This window comes from Emiliania huxleyi, assembly GCF_000372725.1.
Source record: "Emiliania huxleyi CCMP1516 chromosome Unknown EMIHUscaffold_163, whole genome shotgun sequence".
Taxonomy (NCBI): domain Eukaryota; phylum Haptophyta; order Isochrysidales; family Noelaerhabdaceae; genus Emiliania; species Emiliania huxleyi.
In genome coordinates, this window is record NW_005200951.1 from 255,820 (window position 1) to 277,134 (window position 21,315).

The window sequence follows — 21,315 nt, forward strand, 5'->3', positions numbered from 1 at the left end:
AGGAGTCGTGTGCCCTATTTTGGCTTTTCTTCTCTCTTCAGGCCAGGCTGCTCGAACTATGTTCACAGACCTTGTTGTTGAGAAGAAAATACGTCCTATGGCGCTTTGCGCTGGTCTATGAGAGGTTGAGGTGCGAGCCCTGGAGGCCCTGGGGGTGGGGGGAGTTCACAGCCTTGTTATTGAGAAGAAAATACCGCGCTTTCCGTCCGCCGTTTCATCTCGAGTTTGCCCGAGTGGTAAAAGCAATCGAATTGGGTAAAAGCTGCAACGATCGGGAAAACTGGCCGAATGGTATGGGGAATCAAAAGAAAAGGGAGAGACCAAGGGCGACGCCAATTAGCTTAAGGTCGACATCCCCTCCGGCACTCCATGGACGGCCGAGCAATATTTGTTCATTAATATTACTAATTGATGCGCTTTTTGCACGGCTGAGCCCCCCCCTCCCTCCCCCGCGCCCATTCCCTGCCTGCCCTCTCCCGCCACGCGCCGTCCGAGCCCTCTCTCCATTCCAGCTCCATTCCTGCACAGGAGGAAATTGGAATCAATCAGACGATGGGGAAGTGGTTCGACCCCACGTAAATCCGAGACGGTGACGGGCGCTGTCTCGGTGATCTCAGGCCCAGTGAGGTAGTGCACCAGACCTGTCCCGGATCCTGCTGGACAAGCTCCTCTTGTAGCTCGATCGGTCACTACACACCGCCATCGCCGTCGACGTCTCCCTGTGAGATGATGGAGAGGGGGGAGCGACGACACCGCTCGATCTACCCTCAGGGGTCCCTCAGCGGCGTGCACCTCGATCCTGTACCGTGTTTGTTATGACCCCCCCCCGATGAGCACACCAGTGAGGGAGGGCGAGACGGTCGAGGGGTCCCGTACCATGGTGCTCAAGTGCTCAAGAAGAAAATACCTCCTATGGCGCTGTGCGCTGGTCTCTGAGCGAGGTTGAGGTGCGAGCCCTGGTTCACAGCCTTATTATTGAGAAGAAAATACGTCCTATGGCGCTGTGCGCTGGTCTGTGAGAGGTTGAGGTGCGAGCCCTGGGGGCGCGGCGCTTGGGCCAGCTTCCTGCAGGCGCGGATCAAGCCATGGGAGTATGGTCTTGGGGACAAGGCTTACGTCGGGCAGCGGCAGATCATCACAGAATGGAAGGGCCGGAACCTGTCCCTCGAGAAACAACGGTTCAACAAGACGGTGCAGCACTACCATGGGCGTGTGGAGCACCTCATTGGCCAGGTTAGTGGACAACCGTATGGCTCTGTGCACTACGTGGCGTGGCTCGTTCACCCTGCTTGCCGCGGTCATGAAGATCGCGGCGCACATGGTTGGGCTCCAGGAGCGTATGAAGGGACCTAGGTATGATGTGTTTGGCCCGTGGCCGGTGTGCCCGCCGCACACACATCACGGCGCAGTTTCCTTAGTGCTTTGCTGTTTTTGCTGCTAATCTCATGAATTGTTTACAATTTCTTCTCACTGCAGCACCTCCGCGCCGCCCAGCCGTGCAGCCCAGCCAGCCGGAGGCGGGCCGCAAATGTCCCAGCCGCGCCCCCGAGCGAGGCCGAGCGAGGCCGAGCGGTCCCGAGCGGTCCCGAGCGGTCCCGAGCGGTCCCGAGTGGCCCCAGAGCACCCCAGAGCACCCCAGAGCCTACCTGAGAGCCCACGGCCGCTTGGCAGTCTCCTGCCACGACCCTGTTTCTTGTAATGACTAACATCCCTAAAAGGAGAGCCCTTCGAACGTGTCAGTTTAACACCGTTTAGCGCGGGTTAAGGGCCCTTAACCCAGGGCGGTTTAGCGTTGTCTACCCTGAACGGTCACTAAACGCGCCTAAACGGTGTTGATCCAGCCTGCGGCCACCATTTGTCGGGCTGGACTAGTCCTGTTTAGTCGTCGTTTAGTCCGACGATCGGGCGTTTAGCCGGATGGCGTCCACGCCGCCTCGGCTCCAACCCCATCGACCGCCGCCTGCCCCTCCGGCTCGGTCCCGTCGGCTCCGCCGGCCTCGACCGCCGCCCCGCTCGGGGGGCGTGCCTCCTCCCCTCCCGTCTCGGTCCCGGCTCCGGGTCCGCCCTCGGCGACCGCCGCCGGCTCGGCCTCGAGTTGTGCGGGTGGGTCGGTGGCCTCTCCTGGCGAGCGCGTCGGGGTGGAGGAGGTCTCCTGCCCCTCGCGGGCCTGGCGGGCTTGCTCCTTGTGCACCTCCCACCCTGGGTCGGTCTCCACCCTCGAGTCACCGGAGCCGACAGCGGCTGCAATGCGGCCGTTGGGCGTGACGCGAATGTAGGTGAGGGTGGCGTTGAGTTCCTCGCGGGAGGCGGCGAGCGGAGACTCGGGGGAAGGCGACGGTGGCGGACTCGCGCCGTTTGCGGTGTCGGTGGCGGTGCGCGCGGCCGTGGGAGATGCTGGCATATGTCTGACGGTAGAGGAGCGTGGACGCGCGCGAAACTTGTGGAGGGGTTTAGGGCGGTTTAGTGTTAAACGGAGCTCCCCGGCCAGGCAGAGCATTTGTCGAGGCGGTTTAGCATCGTTTAGGCGTGTTTAGTGACCGTCTAGGGTAAACGACGCTAACCCGCCCTGGGTTAGGGGGCGCTAAACCACCCTAACCCACCCCGTTCGAGGGGCTCTCTAAAAGGCCCGCGCCCACCCCCCCGCCCCCCGGGGCGCACAGGAGCAGGTGCTAGGACGGGCTGCGGCTATAGCGACCGGGCTGCCGTGTGCCATTCGCCTCCTACTTCGACGCATGTCGCACGTCACGTCTCCAACCGGCCCAGTGCTGGGAGCTCACCCTCGTCGCTGGGCCGTAGTTGGCGACGTCCTCAACCAAAACAAGCCGGCGTTTGATGTCGCCGCTCGGCTTGAGGCCTGCGGCCGCAATGTCGCCCGAGTGTCGCCGTACTGCAAATCTGGAGAGGTTGCCACCTCGCTGGAGGCCGTGCCCGGCGAGATCGACGCCGTCAACCTCATCATCTCGCCAAAGCTTGGCGTCGACGTGCTGGAGGCCGCTGCGGCTCGGGGAATCAAGTGCGCTGCCGCGTGGGATCCATACACAAAGCACCGCGCCTTCACAGGGCGCCTATTCCGCCTGTTCCGCCTGCAGGTACGTCTTCATTCAACCAGGTGCGGATGGCGGCGAGGTGCTTCCACGCGCCGCAGCTCTGGGGCTGACTGTCCAACAGGGCTGCGTTCTCGTGACTCCGTTGCCGCCGCTGCCTCAAGAGTGACTAAGTGCAGCAAGAAGGTTTCGATGTTCCCCGCGATACACACTCCCCACATGTAAAGCTTGTGCACACCCAAAAATACCACAGAGCTACGCGCGAACGCCCGAGACTGCTCGTCGGACGTCGCCGCGCTCACCTGCCGCGCCGCCGCTTCGCGCTTGCCGCGCGCGCCTACGTCAGTATAGACGCCTAGAGCGTAGGGCGCCGCTGCTGCCCCCGGCGCACCCGCGTCGCGAGGCAGCAGGCGCAGAGGTGGCCGCGGGGGCTCCCTGGGGCCTGGGGCTGGGCGCGACCCACGCCGCACCGCGCGCGCCGACCTTGATTTAAACTACAGACTGTGGCTAGGGCCGTGGAGTTGAGGACATCCGGGGACGCGACCCACTTCACAGACAGTCCCGCGCCTCGCCGCTAAGACGGGGACACCGCCTCCCACGACTATGGGTCGTGTTCCCGCGGCGGAGAGTGAATCCGACCACGCAGCGCTCTGCGCTCGTCGGCGGCGGCTTCCTCCAACCTGCGCTGCGCTCGGCGAACCTCGACAGCGCCTTCGGTGGCATGCAGCTCTTCGCTCCTTGAAGAGCAGCTCTGCTGCTCACACGCTGCCTCTGCACAGATGTGCATGTGCGTGTGCATGTCCATGTCCATGTCCATGTCCATGTCCATGTCCATGTCCATGTCCATGTCCATGTCCATGTCCATGTCCATGTCCATGTCCATGTCCATGTCCATGTCCATGTCCATGTCCATGTGCATGTGCATGTTGCACCGTCGCAAAACTTGCATGGATATGCGGATGGTGGCATAAGGTGACTGATACACCATCGAAGGGCCTGCGCTGGCGCACAAGCCACAACCGCCAGGGGGGCTGCGTTGATAATTTACCCCCCACGTGCCATACGACCACAGTACGGGGAGGCGGAGCAGACGCGCAGGGCGAGACGAGGTGGAGGGAGCAGGACTTTGAGGAGATCAGCAGGAGGATGTACGAAGAGATTAGGAGCAGCAAGGACCCGAGGGACCATGTGGAAGACGGCTAGTGCTAGTCCAACCATCGCGCATCGGGGGGGAGGACGACCCCGGCTAGTCGCCGACCACACCCACAAAGAACCCTGCACAAACATCGCACGGGCGGGGACCTCATAGATGGGCCCAGGTAGGAGGCTCCACACCACCTGAATCGCGTCGTGCCACCTGAAAGCCACAAAATGCCGGATTTTGCACGAGACACACGGGGAAAGCGCCACGTGCCTCCACGAGTCCTTTGCAGCTTTTTGCACAAAATGCAGGTGGCTTTAGCCACTTGCTCCATGAGCAAAACAGTGCAAAAAGCACCTGGAGCAGATGGCTTACGCCGCCTGTGGACATGGACAAAACAGTGCAAAAAGCACCTGGAGCAGATGGCTTACGCCGCCTGTGGACATGGGCAAAACAGTGCAAAAAGCACCTGGAGCAGATGGCTTACGCCGCCTGTGGCCATGCGCAAACAGTGCAAAAAGCACCTGGAGTAGATTCCAAACGCCGCCTGTGGCCATGTGACCGCTCGGGTGGCGCCAGGTGGCTTCGCCCCCCTCCAAGCCACCTGCCCCCCTCGCCACACCTGCCTGGAGGGCTGGAGCACGTGCGCCACCTGGGCCCGGGCAGGTGGCTCCAGGTGGCTTCGGCCCCTCTAAGCCACCTGCATGCCCCCCCTCGCCACACCTGGAGGGCTGGAGCACGTGCGCCACCTGGGCGTCACTTCGGGAATTTCATCGTGCGTGTTCTTTTGAATAGGAATGTACTATACACCGCCTCGGCACCACGAGCCGCCCCCGCCGCGCCTCCACAATCCACTCTCGCAACTCTTCCGCGCAGCCAGCACACGACGTCGACGAGGCCGACAAACAAAGCTCTGCATGGCCTGGTTTATCGGGGATCGAGTGATGGCGTATTATCGGGCAGTCTTCTCATTGGCGAGTCAGACTGCTCAGCGTCGGCAGCAACGGCGCGTGAGCAGCGCAGCCACCGGCTCCTGCGGCGTTTGCAGCCACACCAAACGCCCGCGCGGGCCGGGTTGAAGCCCCAGGCTTATGTCGACGCCGGACATTGATTGTAGCCGCCGATGACCGCCGCAGGCCCTCTTTCACACACCCCACAGTCCCAGTTTGCAGCGCGGGGAGGAGCGGGGAGGCTCGCGTTTGGCAGGCCAGCCCTTCCGTGGCTCGGATTTTCCGTTTCCGAATTCAAACTTGCGCCAGGTGGCGCACGTGCTCCGGCCCTCCAGGTGTGGCGAGGGGGGGCATGCAGGTGGCTTGGAGGGGCCGAAGCCACCTGGCGCCACCTGCCCACCCATCAGGCCCAGGTGGCGCACGTGCTCCAGCCCTCCACGTGTGGCGAGGGGGGCGGGGCAGGTGGCTTGGAGGGGCCGAAGCCACCTGGAGCCACCTGCCCAGGCCCAGGTGGCGCACGTGCTCCAGCCCTCCTCGTGTGGCGAGGGAGGGGGGGCAGGTGGCTTGGAGGGGGCTGAAGCCACCTGTTGCCACCTGCCTGGGCCCAGGTGGCGCACGTGCTCCAGCCCTCCACGTGTGGCGAGGGGGGCGGGGCAGGTGGCTTGGAGGGGGCCGAAGCCCTTGGCGCCACCCGAGCGCATCACATGGCCACAGGCGGCGTTTGGAATCTACTCCAGGTGCTTTTTGCACTGTTTTGCCCATGGCCACAGGCGGCGTAAGCCATCTGCTCCAGGTGCTTTTTGCACTGTTTTGCCCATGTCCACAGGCGGCGTAAGCCATCTGCTCCAGGTGCTTTTTGCACTGTTTCGCTCATGGAGCAAGTGGCTAAAGCCACCTGCATTTTTGTGCAAAAGGCTCTAAAATGGCCGAAATCCCTGTTGGCGCACGTGGCGATTGCCACGTGTGCCTCGGCTAAGAGGCCTCTCCTAGGGCCTCTCCAGGCGAGAGTCAGGTGGCACGACGCGAGTCAGGTGGCGTGGAGCCTCCTACCTGGGCCCATCTCTCGGGGACCTGTTCCTTTTTACCCATCTCACAGTAGAGGTGTCCGTTTTTATTTATTTATTTCGACCTGAGCAATCAGCAATCCCGTCCTACCTCCTACACCCTCTACACGGACCACGCGACGCACGAGTTGCCTTGCCCCCCCTTTCAACATTCAAGTTTCATTGCAAGCGTTTCAACTTTCATTTTATTTATGCACACGCAAATCGCAATCGCTTCGCATCCGATCAGCACACGTCGCGTCGTCACGCGCGGGTGGGGTGGCGTGGGGTGTGTGTGTGTGTGTGTGTGTGGCTGATTGCCCTCCTATCCGGTATCGCCGCCCGCGCTATCTCTCCACCACACGAGCACGAGACTCCATACAGACTGCACACATAGATAGAGCTGCGCGTCCGAGCTGCTCGTCGCTCCTACCGCGCCGCCGCTTGCCGCGCCTGCTGCCGCACCCGCAGCGACAGCACCGACGCGAGCGCCGCGGTGAGCACCGCAAGCAGCAGCGTGTCCCACTCCGGCGCCGCTGCGCGCCACAGAGCGGCGAGATCCGCGGCACCCGCGCCCGTCGCGCCCTCCCCCTCCTCCGCCGCCTCCCCCGCGGCGATGCCCCAGCCCCTCGCCCACGCGGTCGCCAGCAGCCGCCGCGCCGCGAGGACGGGGGAGTCGGAGCGCCCCGTGTGAGCCTGCCACCTAGAGAGTATCAATGAGTACGAGTTCGCACTGATGAGTAGTACTTAGCGAGCGCCGCGTGCGAGACTGCCACCTAGAGAGTATCAATGAGTACGAGTTAGCACTGATGAGTAGTACTTAGCGAGCGCCGCGTGCGAGACTGCCACCAAGCGACCAGCCGCAGCTCGAGGAGCGCCAGCTGCACGGGCAAGTACGCGTCCGCCGACGCGTCCATCGCCTGGTCGTAGTGCCGCTCCGCCAGGTGCACCTACAGAAAAAAGAAAACGAGATCCCAACAAGAATGGCGTCGCGGCGGCGCCAAGCTCCGCGCGAGGCGCACGTCGCTGGGCAGCCCGAGCCCGTGCGTGTACATGTACGCCAAGTCGAAGGACGCCTGCGCGACTCAGCCGTGAATGAGGAGTGGCCACATCGTGACGCAGAGGGGAGGCCTGAGGCAAGGCCTGAGGCAAGGCGAGGTAAACTTCTCCACACACACGAGGTGGTGGGGCAAGGGCCAGGGCAACCCTCGCGACTCCGCGTCTAGACGACAGGAGCCCCCCAGTGCGCGTGGGTGAGCGGTGTGGGAGTCTCGTGCCTGCGTGCGTGCGTGCGTGCGTGCGTGGGTGTGTGTGTGTGTGTGTGTGTGTGTGTGTGTGTGTGTGTGTGTGTGTGTAGAGAGAGAGAGAGAGGGAGAGAGAGCGAGAGAGAGAGAGAGGGAGAGAGAGAGAGAGAGAGAGGGAGAGAGAGAGAGAGAGAGGGGGGGGGGGGGGGGAGGGGGAGTCTGCGCCATGTAGAAGGAGAAGGCGCGCTGAACTGTCTCGGGGGCGTCTCGGAAGTGCCTCGGAAGCGTCTCGGAGGTGTCCGCGCCTTGTAGAAGGAGAAGGCGCGCTGCGCGAGCGCCTCGCCGGACAGGCCGACCACTTGCGAGTCGGGGGAGGCCATGTAGTGCTCGTCGAGCAAGAAGGCGACGTTCGACTGCGCTACCTCGTACCCCCCCTCGGCGAGAGACGCGTACAGCTGCAGCGGCGCCTGGTCTCGGCACATCTCGCGTCACCTCGCGTCATCTCGGAGAGGCGAGGCGGGCGAGGCGGGCGGCTGCAGCGGCGCCTCCCCCCCGCCCGCCCAGGGGGAGATATGGGGAGATATGGGGAGGTATGGGGAGATATGGGGAGATCGCCTCCTCCCGCCCGCCCAGGAGGCCGTCGTGCGCCTCCATCAGCATCGACCCCCACGGGCCGCGCTCCGCGACGGCCTTGAGGAACTGGACGGCAACCTGATACCCGAGATTGCCCGAGATCACCCGAGATGACCCGAGATGACCCGAGATGACCCGAGATGACCCGAGATGACCCGAGATGACCCGAGATGCCCCGAGATGACCCGAGATTGCGCCCTCGAGGAGCTGGACGGGTACAGGGTACGAGGCGGCGGTGCCGAGCCCATTCAGGTGCATCTCCCCTATCTCTCTTCCACATCTCCCGCACATCTCTCCCCATGTCTCACCGGGCACGAGGCGGCGGTGCCGAGCCCATTCAGGTGCATCTGGCCGAGGTTGTAGAGGGCGAGGGTGTGCCCTTGGTGGGCCGAGAGGGTGAAGTGGTGCAGCGCCTTGTCGTGCGCCTTGCGAGAAGGTTCACAGAAGGTTCACGGAAGGTTCACAGAAGGTTCACGGACGGCTGCTGGAGGGTGGAGTGGCGCAGAGGCCGTGTCTGTGCGCCTTGCGCACGCCGAGGCCGGCGATGTGCATCGCTCCGAGGTTGAACTGAGCCTGAGGTGGGTGGTGGTGGGGGGGGGGGGAGATGAAGGGGGGGGGGGGGAGATGTGCCTCGCGTCGAGGGGTTGAGCTGCGCCTCGGCGTTCCCTCGCTCGGCCGCCTGCAGGGAGGTGTGGGGGGGAAGATGACGAGACTCGCCGGATTCACCCGAGATGGTCCGAGCTGGTCCGAGCTGGCCCGAGATGGTCCGAGCTGGTCCGAGATGGTCCGAGCTGGCCCGAGATGGTCCGAGCTGGCCCGAGCTGGCCCGAGATGGTCCGAGCTGGCCCGCCACCTTTTGGAAGAGCTGCAGCGCCTTGGAGTGCGACTGCGCGACCCCGTACCCCTGCATGTACATGTAGCCGAGCCCGTTCTGGCTCGGCGCGTGCCCCTTGGCGGCGCCCTTGCGGAAGAACTCGAGCGCGGTGGCGTTGTCCTGCTCCACCCCCATCCCCTGCGCGTACATGTGTCCGAGGTGCGAGTACGCCGCCGCCTACTCTCTTCCACTGGGTTTGGGTACCGGGTCGGTAGGGTACACCGAACGTGCGAGTCTACGCCGCCGCCTCGCCCGCCGCCGCCGCGCGCGAGTAAAACTCGAAGGCGCGGGCGTGGTCCGGCACGAGCCCGCGCGCGCCTGTTCACAGCTTGCAGGTGTGAAGAGACGCCGTTCACAGCTCGGTGGTCCGGCACGAGCCCACGCGCGCCATGCAAGTTGAGGTGCGCGAGCGTCAGCTGCGCGTCGACAGAGCCCTTCCTCGCGGAGTGCTCGTAGTACTGGATCACGTCGTCGTCTGCGCCTCTCTTGCCGCCGCCGCCCAGAGGCGTGTCGAGCGAGAGGCGGACCTGTTCACAGCGCGAGGTGTGAACGAGGAAGTGTCTAGGAAGTGTCTAGGAACTTCTCGACGAGGCGGACCTGTTCACAACGGCTCGGACCGCCGCGCGTGAGGCGGCAAGCAGTCTCCTCCGCCTCGCCGCCGACAGCGGGGCAGCGGGAGAGGCCACCTTTTCGAGGAGCTTGCCGCCGCGCAGCCGCTGTGCAGAGGAGACGACTCGCTCGGCGACGGGGGAGTAGTAGAGGAGCGCCTTGCCGCAGTCCTTCGGCGCGTCCACGCCGAGGAGGTGCCGGTACCCGAGCGCCAGCTGCGCGCCGACAGAACCTCCTTCGGCCTACAGGGAAGCCTCCGAGAAGGTTCCGAGACAGTTCCGAGGTTGACTGGGCCACAGAGCTTCCTTCGGCCGCAAAGTGGAAGAACGTCATCGCGAGGGGCGTGTCCTTGGGCGCGTTGAAGCCGGCGGCGTGGAGGACGCCGAGCGCGTACTGCGCCTCGGGCGCCCCGAACGCCGCCGCGCGCTGGAACAGGTCGTACGCCCGCTCTCCGTCCCGCTGCACGCCGTCGCCCTGGAGGTACATGTGGCCGAGCGCCGTGGCGGCCGCGCACGCGTCGTCCAGGCTGACGAGGCTGGTCGAGTTGGCGGCGGCGATAGCGGCGTACAGCGGCGCGGCCTCGGCGGGCTGCTTTGTGGACCGCCCGTCGTCGCCGTTGTGCAGCTTGCGCGCGTGCGCCAGCAGGGCGCTGGCGTTTGCGACGCCGGCGTCGGCGCAGGCTCGCTGCAGTGCTGTCGCCGTGGAGGCGGCGGCGGCCTCGTCGCTTTGCGCGACCGAGCCGACAGCAAGAAGCAGCAGGGAAAGGCTGCGCATGAGCAGGCGACGCGGAGTAGTGCCCAGAGGAGTCGGGCCGGGGGGCTTTATAGAGGTGGCGTCGCGCAAAAAGAATTCTCACCGGAATTGTCCGCCGGCGCTTCGCGCCGGCCAAGCATGACGACTAGGGCGTGGACGCTGACATAGCCCACAGTGGCAGCGTGACTAGGGTACTAGTCAGCCCACCAACGTGACATTGACAAGGCATCAAACAGCCCGTTTGACCGCTTCGTCGTGAGTGCACAAAACACGGATCTATTGGCGCACTACAACTGCGCCTATGGCGCGAGCACTGTTATGGAGCACTGTGCACGGACTGGCAGACATGCGCCTGACAAGGGATGGGCCGCGCGCGGCGCGGCGACCCTCTTGCTCGCGCTCGATTGAAGACCCCAATCATCCACTGTCTCCTGAGGTGCTCTCGTTGGCCTGTCCGAGGGTTTCCTCTCGCACCCTACCTGGTTTCCTTTCCGTGTTTCCTGCTCGTTTCCCTACAACACCCTCTAGTTTCCTCGGGAAACCCCGGGGAAACTCCGTGGAATTCGTCATTTGGGGGGGGCTCTGAGCCGTGTCTGAGGCTGTTTTGGGGCCAAAATCGGCAAAATACCGGGTATTTTGCGGGTATACCTGGAAAACCCCGGTATACCTGGAAAATACCTGGGTATCGTGCCGATTTCCTCAATTTTGCCCCAGATTTTGCCCCAGACCAGCTCTCAGACTCAGGGAAACTCGCGAGTTTCCCGAGGGAAACTCGAGAGAAACAGAATGGAGCACCAAACACCCTCTGGTTTCCCTGGAAACTTCCGGAAACGCAAAGTGCTGGGGACCCTCTGGTTTCCCTCTGGGTTGCCGGAAACCCTCGGACAGGCCAATGCTCTCGATCCTGCTGTTAACCCGTGCGCGCTGCTGGCGGGTCTGCTTTGGACGGCGCCGCTGCTACTGGCGCCGAGTTAGGTCAACAACCGGTCAGCTTAAGCCGCCCGTTATTCATGCTGATGCCACGTATTTTTTCCGCACTGTCCTCCCGCCTCTGCCGAGTAGTTGTTGTGTTGTTGGTTCGGTGTAGATTGCTGGCAAGTTAGCCCCAATCGTGTTCAATCAAGTACGAACACTAACGCGACGTATGGTGCGGGTGTCGAAGCCCCCGCACCAAACAGAAAATTAGATACTCAACTAAGTCCAACAACACTCTTCGTAGTCCGCTGCTGCAAGAGACCTTTCACGGCTACACGCTTTATGGCGTTCACGCCTGCGACTTACAAGTCCGCTTCCATGCTTGCTCGAGGTTTGGCTCGCCACGGGGTTTTCGCAAACTGACTGGCAGCGAGCGAGGCGGCGAGGGTTGGCTGCAGACACTGCAACGCGCTATGCGTCAGTAGCTGCGCGACGGCGACTTGTGCGAGTTTGGCAGACTAGCCCAAGTTCGAAGCGTGCCAGCGGTGCGGGATTTTTTTTCGAGCCCAAGGGGGGAATTTATCCCAAGATCGACGGTGGGGGGATCGACGGTGGGGGGGAATTTATCGACGGTGGGGGGGGCAGCGTATTCAGGTGCGACGACACAGGGTGTCCAGCAGCATCGCCGCCCAGGTCGGGCTGACCGAATGAGGAAAGGAATCCGGTCGGAGGCAACAGCCATCTGCGTTGCGCTGGTGAAGCGGACACAATTTGTGCTGAGGGCTTATGCCACATTTACGCAAGCTGTAGTGAAAGGAGTCGGGCGAGCGGTCAGGCCGGGTGATGCTCGAGCTGAAGAGGTCGAGCCGGGACCAGGTCCTTGGAATTGCCCGCCGGATCGCAGCCTCCACGCCATGGTACGCACTATCTCCGACCATCAGACTCAGGTCTCCGCGGGCGTGCTTCGCGGTGCATGTTCCCACGACAACCGGGCCGCCGAACGCCACGGCCTCTCTTGAGGCGTTGAGCCAGAGACTGTGCAGCAGCTGTGCAGACTTCTGGTATCGTCCAATGTCCCAGTGGCAAGAGGCGAAGTAGATGGCGTGTACGTCGGCGGCCAGCACACGGAACTCAGTGCGGCGCAACGTCCGCAGTGTGGCGAAGATGTGCTGCATTCCCAGAGCTTGCACGTACACGAGACGCAACGAGTCGCGAGTCGACTCGTAGACCCTGGGCGAAAGCGACTGATTGGGGTCAAGCAGCTCCTGCCACGCCGGCTCCAGACCGTCTGCTAAGGTTACACGGAGGTCCTCGGGGGTCAGCTCTTTGCTGGCCATCGGACTGAGATTGAAACCACAAACTTTCCCATCCCACGAGGAATTGCCACTGGCGCGGTCGAACGTGTACGGTGGCATCTTGGCCGGATCGAGCTGCCGCCGCCACCAATTGTCGAGGTCACAGAAGATGCCGCGCACAAGGGAATCGCCGATCAAGAGCACGGTGCGAAGCTTGGAAGCCTTCGTCCACTTGGCAGCAGCATGCATGTGGTGCTGCCCAAGACAGCGCGGCTGCGCTTGTTCCAGCGAGTCTCGTGTCCAGAAGGCGACTGCGCCCGCTGCAAAGGTGTGCCAACGGTAGCTGTCGGCCTGCCACTCGAGCGACGCTGCAGTTGGCTTGAGCTCGCGTCGCCATAGGCCAGGCTGCACGTGCGCGGTGTGTGCCCACGGATGCTCTTGGCATTTGGACCACACGAGCGTGTCGTTACGGCACCAGCGGCCGGGGACGCTCATAACAAACGGGCTGCCCATCAGCTGAGAGGACTCCATGAATGCGCCAGCGAGAGCGCCTATGTCGACGAGTGATTGGCCGGCGCCTGTGGTGCTCAAGCGAGCTTGGGCGCACGAGATCCAGAGCCGATACTCTCCGGCAGGCGGGCACTGCTGCGTCGGAAGCAGGATGGGTTGATGCCACCTTCTTGTGCTGGCAGCACGGAGGCCTGCGAGGATCACCGGCCCTTCGAGCCGCGCGTAGCACGGGCTGTGTATGTGGCTGCGTTGCCCGTCATTGTAGTAGTCGACAGCCAAGCCGCATGCATCGATGGAAAGCTTGACGCTCGAGTTGCCATCAGCGCTGACAAGAGGCTGGGAATGTTCACGCAGCTCCGCTCCTTGCCCCTGCGCGTGAAGAGCTCGGTTGTCCATCAGTAAAACGTCGAAATCGCGGCGGCTGTCGTTGTAATCCACGTACTTGTGATGTGTGCGTGTTGGAGAGTGTGAACTCAAACCTACTTCCTGACCGTAGCCTGACCGTCCTTGTGTAACCGTCTCATGTTTGGTTTGTCCTGCCGCGCACATTGTCATCGACTTGTATCCGACTTAGTGGCTGTGGTGATGTAGCGATGGTGTGGGTCTCTAGTGACCTATACAGCTCCTCCGTGTTCCGTCTCCTGACATGGTACCGACCGGTGAGTGCACGGAGTGAGCAGTGCGGCACTGAGGCCGACATGAGAGCTGGTGCGGCACACAAGCGAGATGTGTTGCCGCACAGCATTTCCGGCTTACGCTCGATACGTTGGCTGGCACCATGGGCACCTGCGCGAGCCGTGGTGATTGGCTGGGCACAGAGGCTCGGCGCACGGTGGCACAGCGGCCGCCAACTGCTCGGCACGGAGGCTGAGCAGAATGAGTACAACCGCAACATCAACTTGGGTGCTTGCGGATCTTCTGCGACAGAGCGCATCTCCGCCAGCACTGCGGCTGTGTGGACACGAGTATCCCCTCTTGCTTCTCCTTACCGGTCCGTTCTCCTCGCCTACGGACCACCATCGCAGCTGCTGCCTCCGCTACCAGCTCTCGGGCTGCTGCAACGGCAGTTACCGCAAAGATCTCGCACCGAATGTGGACCCTGCCTTTCGCCGCCGCTACTTCCGACGTCGCCGCTCGACACGACCGGAGCTGTACGCGATGAACACGCGACGATCGACACGCCCTCTCTGCCTTGTGTGGCGATTACCACGTCGTGGGGGAGTGTTGGGCATCTGTTCGACGTGGCAATGCCACTCTACCTCATTGCTGTCTCTTCCTCGTCTCGCCTCCTCGCGCTAGCCCGTCCCGCTATCCAACGCCTCTGGCAAGAAGTCCAATGTGCCTCTACGAGCGCCTCTGCCGTCTGGACGTCTGAGACTGAGCCTGCCATCTCCGACGTCGGCGGCCCGTGGCGCAACATCAACGTTCGGGGCATTGAAGATCGTCCTCACGTCCCTGATGCGCTCATCCGCGTCAACGCGGCGAGGCCTCCCAACGGCCCAATCGCCGCGCCGCAAGGGGGCGCCCCCGCTGCCGCTCCCGCGCCCGCCGCGCCTGCCGCGCCCGCTCAAGCCGCCGCCCCGCGACGCTCAGCCCGGATTGCAGCTCGCGGAGCGCCATGACCGAGCTCCACAACGAGCTCCTGTTCATTATCTCCCCTTTCTCTCTCTCCGCCCACTCGGCCGCGCTTTGACCCCTTCACTGGATCATCTTAGCGCGCAAGTCTTGCCAACAAGCAAGACCATCCTTCGCGAAGACGCAAGGTTGGACGCTTAGCCAGCCCCGCGAGACGCCGGCGGGTAACCGGCATACCTACGCTCAGACACATTCACACTCTGCTGTTGTTGTCTGCCGCATCCTCATTCATGAAGACTGCGGAGACAATGGGGGAGTGTTGGAGAGTGTGAACTCAAACCTACTTCCTGACCGTAGCCTGACCGTCCTTGTGTAACCGTCTCATGTTTGGTTTGTCCTGCCGCGCACATTGTCATCGACTTGTATCCGACTTAGTGGCTGTGGTGATGTAGCGATGGTGTGGGTCTCTAGTGACCTATACAGCTCCTCCGTGTTCCGTCTCCTGACAGTGCGCAAGCGCGCTACTTACCCTTTTAGTTAGTTAGTCTCGGGCAACGGCCAACAGACCAACAACAACACCCCGAAGCATTTGCCCTACTACGAGGCTTGGTCATCTCCAGCCTTATCGACCATCGCAACGAGCGGGCCGCCGCCAGAAGGCTGGGCTCCCACAACACGGTGCCGCCTCAAGAGGCAGCTCAAAAGCTGTACACCAAGATTCGCCGCGCCTGGAGAGTGCGTGGGGGGCCAGTCGGGGGAATAGATGATGCAGACCGGACATCGATCATGGCCCGCTCGGATTGGTGTGTTCAGTGTTGCACGTCACGTGGAGGTAAATGGCAATGGAGTTCTTCACACTCTGCGTGGCACCGGTAATGTCACTCACGCGCTTGCTCTGCGTCGCGATTGCGGCGGCCGTCGCGAACTCTCTCGGTCCAATGCCACGACCGCCGATACCGGCGCAGCGCCTTCGTTCGCCGCCGTCGCCTCAGCTGGCGGCTTCGCCCGCTGTGGTCGGTGCGAAGCTCCTCACGGCATCGGCAATCGGCGTCGGGATCGTCACGTCGTTCATGGCGCCAGCGACGGCGTTAGCGAGCAAGCTCTTCGACGAGCGGTACGTCCGCCTTGCGTTTGTTTTCATAACATCGAGAGAGAGATTTTTAGAAGCTAACAAGAAATGTGTGACACAGAGTGATTGCTGGAGACGCTGCAGAACAAGCACCGGCACGTCAAGGCCACGAGAAGGCGACGGCCGCGCTGCAGCGGCTGCAGGGGGCCGTCGACGCCGAGGCGCGGCGGACCACCCGGATGTCTGTGGGCCCGAGAGCGATATGCATATAAGGCCAACCTGAACGCGGCGCTCGCCGACGTCTTGAGAAGAGATCCACGAGAGAACTTTATCGCGAGCTTCGTGTCGTCCATCGTCAAGGCCGTCACGATCGTGCCCCTCGTGACCGTCGCCACGGCGGTCAGCACAGCGTTCGAAGTGTTCCTCGACGGAGCGTGGCGGATCACGCTACCTGTCGCGGCGGCGCACGTGGTGCTCCTTCGCTCTTACCGGCCGCTGTGGTCTCGGTCGATGATGTGGATTGGCTTCGGCGCGTGCGCGGCAATCCTCCTTGTAAAGGGGATCGAGCTAGTCTCCGAGTACACGAGCGACGACGGAGACTGAGCACGAAGCGTGTTCGTCCAACGGAGCGCCGTGTTGCTACCAGCGCCCTCTCCCGCGAGTTCCCGCCACACCTTGCAACCGCCGGTCGGGCCTGCGTGAGCACCGCCGCTGCAGCGCCTGCAGCCGTGCCGCCAGGTCGGCGCGGGCGTCTTCTCGCATCTTCTGCAAGAGCGCGCGCGTGGGCGCGGCCGCGCCGTGGATGCGCTCAAAGATCTGGTCGTAATCCCGGTCTGCCGCTCGCACGCTCTCAAGGTGGATGTCTGTCCCGAGGGCGCATTGAGACATCATACACGATCGACCTCATTGTGGCAGCCTGCACGGCAGCGCTGGCAGGCGCGATGAGCGTCGTGCCACCTGACCCGAGACGGGTCGCAGGCGTCGTACCGAGCGGGTCGAGACCGTGTCCTGATGTGATCTGCACGGGTGAGTCACGTCGGCGTCAAAGGAGCGACGTGTGTGACCTGTCAGAGCTTGATCTCCGATCTCAGCGACGTCGAGTCGCCTTCGGTGGCGACAGCTAGGATGCTTTACGTCACTTTTTTTGGTAGTGCCGAGCTGGCCGTGACAGCGTTTTTGGTAGTTTTTGTTGCTTTTTCCACGTAGACTTTTTGCAACTAGTCAAATTTTGCTCAACGTAGTCATTTTGAATTTGCCCGCGCAATCAGAGCTGGCCCTCACCAGATGGCCTTATAGCCTCTACGGTATACGTGGCTAGCCCTTAGCCGTACCCAGTAGGAACATCTGACCACATGCTCATGCCTTGATTCGCTCATTTTTCGGATCGTACAAAGGCCGGAGGCTCGCGCGCGCGGGGTACCGCGTGCCGGCCACGTCCACCTCCCAGCTGCCGCTGTTGACCCACGCGGAGTTGATCGGCTCGCCCGCGTCGGCGCCCCCACCCTGCACCATCGAGAGGCCGACCGCTCCGCCGAGCGTGTGGCCGTACGATGCGGCGCGGACGTCGCCGACCACGACGCCGTCGCGGTAGACCACCTCGCCGTGGTACAGGAGCGGCTCTGGGTCGGTGAGCAACACCTACGGTGGAGGGGGGGGGGGGGGGTGTTGCACTTCTCCACACGGCGGGGCGAGGGGCCGGCGCCGGGTCCAAAGACAAGAGCCGGCGCGGCATCCAGAGTGCAAGGCCGAGTGCGCATGGGATAGCAACGCCTGCACCAGCCTGCGGGTGAGCACGCCCGGGCCGCGCTGCGCCCGCGCCGCCTCGATGCCGACGAAGCCGCCCGGCTTGTCGAAGGCGGCCGTGAAGCCAAGCCCCGCCTAAGGTAAGGTGAGGTACACTTCTCCACACACACACGAGGTGGTGGGGCAAGGGCCGGGCTAGCCCCCTCGCGACTCCACGTCTAGGCGACAGGAGCCGCACGGCATTAAAAGTGCAAGGCCCAGTGCGCGTGGGTGAGCGGTGTGGGAGCCTCGTGCAGCGTGTCGAGGTTGTCGAGGTCATGGCCGTAGTCGCGGTACCTGCAGAGGACCCGATGGAGGTTCGGGCGCATCAGGGCTCCGAGACGAAAGCAGGGAGACACGAAAGCAGTCGCGATAGAAGCAGGCGGGAAGGCGCACTACCAACCAATTCGAGGTAATGGCCTCGGTGGGGGGGGGGGGGTCTACCCAAGAAAGGTGCGCGCGGCACCCCTGGGTTCGGGTACCGTGGGGTAGGGGAGGGTGGGTTCGGGTACCGTGGGGTAGGGGAGGGTGGGTTCGGGTACCGTGGGGTAGGGGAGAGTGGGTTCGGGTACCGTGGGGTAGGGGAGGGTGGGCTTGGGTACCGTGGGGTAGGGGAGGGTGGGTTCGGGTACCGTGGGGTAGTGGTGCGCGGCGCACCCCTTCTCGAGGCGGAGCGAGCCGAGAGCCTTGAGGCCGGCATGCACTAGCCCGAGCGGCTCGCCTGTTCACAGCTGGAGGTGTGAAGAGACGCTGTTCACAGCGAGGCATGCACGAGCCCGAGCGGCTCGCCGGCTGCGACGATGGCCTCGTACACGTGTGCCGCCGACTCGGCAGGCACAAAGAGCTCGTACCCCAGCTCGCCGACCTACGTGCTGAGTACACCAACCTCAAGGCGGGAAACGAGGGGGGGCGAATACAGTCAGTACGGCCGAATACGGCGAATACAGTTAATACGGCCGAATTGAATACATGTCCTCTCGAGCGCTGGTTGAGAGACATGAGTCCGTCTTCCGCGTCTAGGCTCGCCGACGTAGGTGATGCGTGTGGCGAGCACGAGCGCACAGCCGATGTCGACGCGCCGCGCTGCGCGGAAGGGGAACGCCGCGTCCGACACGTCCGCAGACGTGAGGGCGGCGAGCAGCTCGCGCGAGCGTGGCCCCTGCAAGTTGATCTGCGCGAGCCCGCCCGTGACGTCGCTGACGGTCGCGGCGGGTGCGACGCCGCGGGCGGCGGCGTGGTCCTCGATGCCCCGGCGCAGCAGCGTCTCGACGTGCCTGTGGGCGGTGTCGGTGGCGACCACGAGGAAGCCCTCCCCGTCGCCGCCGCCGCCGCCATAGGCGCCCGGGCGCGGCGGCAGCTTGGTGACGGTGAGGTCCGCCTCGAGTGTGCCGCGCGGCGAGAGCATCTGCGTATACGTGATGGCTCCTGCCGGGCCTACGTGCTGAATACGCCAACCTCGGGGCGGGAGTACGGTCTCGTGCAAGGCATTCAGAGCACCGTGCGAATACGAGGGGTACGAATGCAGTGAATACAGCTGAATACGCTCGAAGACAATTGAGTGCGTGTCCTCTCGAGCGCTGGTTGGAGTACAAGAACACGTATTCAGCTTCTAGGCCGCCGGGCCGTCCACGCGCGCCGTCGCGAGCCAGTCGAGGAGCGGGCCAGCGGCGCGGCCCTGCACGTGGAACTTGGACATGAACGACATGTCGAAGAGCGCCACCCCCTCGCGGCACGCCGTGTGCTCCGCCGCCCACAAGCCAAACCACTCTGGGTGGCGGCCCCAGCGCAGCTCGCCCAAGTCTGGCGTGCGGCCAGCGCCGGCGAACCAGTCGGCTCCCTCCCAGCCGGAGACGTCGCGGAAGTAGGCGCCTGAGGAAGAAGCAGCTCCTCCTTACCTCCGAATCCAGTCTTCATTCGGCTGCGACTCGGCGCAGAAGAAGGCGCCGCGTGCGGCGAGCTGCGCGTGTAGCGGCGAGCGGCGGATGCGTCGCGCCGTCGCCGTCGGCCGGTGAGGGTAGTGGCACTTGTAGACCTTGCCGAGCGACTCGACGACGCGAGCGCCGCGGTACGCGGGCGTCGCCTGGTGGGGCTGGAAGCGGGCGGGCAGCATCGCCGTCATGTCGACGTCTGCGTGGCCGTGCACAATGTTGTGGGCGAGGACGCGGCCGACGCCGCCGCCGGTGAGGATGCCGATCGAGTTCATGCCTGCGGCGACGTAGTAGTTTCGCAGCTCTGGCGCCTCCCCCACGACCGGGCCGAGGTCGGGCGTGAAGGACTCGGGGCCGCAAAAGAGCTTCTTGGCGCCAGCCTCGAGCGAGCTCGGCACGCGCGCCATTGCCCGCTCGAGGAAGGGCGCGATCCGACCCCAGTCGGGCTCGATCTCGCCAAAGCTGAAGTCGGCCGGCACGCGCGGCACGCACCACGCGGCGGCGTCTGACTCGAACAGCCCCACCATCAGCCCGCCGCCCTCCGGCCGGATGTACGTGCAGGACGACGGGTCCTCCACCACCTACGCGAAGGCTCCAGGAAAGGTCCAGGAAAGGTCCAGGAATGCACGTGCAGGAGGCCGGGTCCTCCACCACCTAGAAGGCTCCAGGAAAGGTCCAGGAAAGGTCTAGGAGAGGTCTCGCTCGACGGGTTCCACCACCGGCCAGCGCGGGTCGACCTGCGCCATCGGCTCGGTGAGGAGGTAGTAGTGCTCCGCCGCCTGGTTGGGCACGCATACGCCCGACAGCTCCGCCAGCTGGCGCGCCCACATGCCGCACGCGTTCACCACGTACTCGCACGCCACGTCACCGCGGTCTGTGCGCACGCCGGTGACGCGGCCGTTTGTCGCAGTCACGCCGGTGAGCGAGACGCCCTCGACGATCGTGGCGCCGCCGTTGCGCGCGCCGCGCGCCAGCGCCGCCGTCGCGTCGACGGGGTTGACTCGCCCGTCGTCCTCGACGAAGAAGCCGGCGAGCACGTCGTCCACGTTGCAGAGCGGAAACCTGTCTGCGACCTCGGAGGGCGAGAGCTCGTGCACATCGACGCCGCACTTGCGGTTGAAGGCGGCGACGCGGCGGTACTCCTCGAGATATCCCTCGTCGGTCGCCAGCTCGATGAAGCCAACCGGCATGAAGCCGGTGCTCATGCCCGTCTCCTCCTCGAGCAGCCGCGAATAGAGCTGCTTCGAATGCTTCCGCATCTCGGTGGAGGTCTCCGAGAGGGAGCCGAACGTGACCATCAGCCCGGCAGCGTGCCAGGTCGTGCCGGACGTCAGCTGGTCTTTCTCGAGCAGCAGCACGTCGTTGCCCCACCCGAGCTTTGCGAGGTGGTAGGCGACTGATGTGCCGATGATGCCGCCGCCAGCAACGACAACGCGTGCCTGCGTAGGTAGCGGGGCTGCCCCGGAGCTGATGGAGCGGAGCTGCTGGCGGCCTCGAGCACAACGCGCAAGCCTCATCGATGATAGGCGACCGGCAAGACCGCGCGGTAAAAATTTATTTTCTTTTCATCCGTTCTCTGGCCCTCAGAACGTCAGAAGCGAGAGGCAGAATGCGGCAGCGCCGCAGCCGAGATAGCCGACGCGGAAGCCAGCAATACAGGGAGCTGGGAGGAGAGAGAGAGACATAGTTTTACATATGCATATCCCCGGACCAGCCAGGAAATTCATGAGCGATATCATGTTACAACATGCACATGCACATGACATGTACATGTACATGTGCATGCACCCCTCACAGTCACTTCTAGGATTGCAAGCGGTCCCTCGCAATCGGTGCGATCACTGTTTGGATATTGAGGAGCACTTGGAGCACGGAGACCCTCCCGGCTTGGAGCGATTGGGAGCGCCCTCTGTGGAACTGTGCGCTTGCTAGCAATCCCTTCCATCATAC

The 21,315-nt window shown here is 63.6% G+C and overlaps 5 protein-coding genes across 5 annotated transcripts; 2 read left to right on the forward strand and 3 right to left on the reverse strand.

The window, feature by feature from the left end:
- Positions 1–1,909: 1,909 nt before the first annotated feature.
- EMIHUDRAFT_230422 (hypothetical protein) lies at positions 1,910–2,401 on the reverse strand (the record flags this gene model as incomplete). Its single annotated transcript, XM_005785181.1, has 1 exon — positions 1,910–2,401. One exon carries the CDS (start codon positions 2,399–2,401, stop codon positions 1,910–1,912), a length of 492 nt encoding a protein of 163 aa, XP_005785238.1.
- Positions 2,402–2,732: 331 nt separating this feature from the next.
- On the forward strand, positions 2,733–3,213 carry EMIHUDRAFT_230423 (hypothetical protein; the record flags this gene model as incomplete). Its single annotated transcript, XM_005785182.1, has 2 exons — positions 2,733–3,089; positions 3,169–3,213. 2 exons carry the CDS (start codon positions 2,733–2,735, stop codon positions 3,211–3,213), a joined length of 402 nt encoding a protein of 133 aa, XP_005785239.1.
- A 3,394-nt stretch (positions 3,214–6,607) lies between these two features.
- On the reverse strand, positions 6,608–10,312 carry EMIHUDRAFT_112149 (hypothetical protein; the record flags this gene model as incomplete). The annotated part of the gene is made up of 10 exons (XM_005785183.1): positions 6,608–6,881; positions 7,028–7,128; positions 7,201–7,254; positions 7,782–7,889; positions 8,364–8,480; positions 8,587–8,628; positions 8,909–9,106; positions 9,286–9,456; positions 9,616–9,780; positions 9,836–10,312. The coding sequence occupies 10 exons, from the start codon at positions 10,310–10,312 to the stop codon at positions 6,608–6,610; spliced, it is 1,707 nt and encodes a 568-aa protein (XP_005785240.1).
- Positions 10,313–13,860: 3,548 nt separating this feature from the next.
- Positions 13,861–14,758, forward strand: EMIHUDRAFT_364259 (hypothetical protein). The gene has a single exon (XM_005785184.1). It carries the CDS (start codon positions 14,259–14,261, stop codon positions 14,631–14,633), a length of 375 nt encoding a protein of 124 aa, XP_005785241.1. The 5' UTR covers positions 13,861–14,258; the 3' UTR covers positions 14,634–14,758.
- Positions 14,759–16,888: 2,130 nt separating this feature from the next.
- On the reverse strand, positions 16,889–21,104 carry EMIHUDRAFT_455971 (sarcosine dehydrogenase; the record flags this gene model as incomplete). Its single annotated transcript, XM_005785185.1, has 9 exons — positions 16,889–17,293; positions 17,489–17,533; positions 18,210–18,302; positions 18,468–18,878; positions 19,068–19,306; positions 19,333–19,361; positions 19,462–19,946; positions 20,103–20,857; positions 21,077–21,104. 9 exons carry the CDS (start codon positions 21,102–21,104, stop codon positions 17,012–17,014), a joined length of 2,367 nt encoding a protein of 788 aa, XP_005785242.1. The 3' UTR covers positions 16,889–17,011.
- Between the last annotated feature and the right edge of the window lie 211 nt (positions 21,105–21,315).

Excerpts from the sequence above, each read along its gene's own strand:
- EMIHUDRAFT_364259 (XM_005785184.1), top strand. The coding sequence starts at position 14,259 with ATGCCACTCTACCTCATTGCTGTCTCTTCCTCGTCTCGCCTCCTCGCG.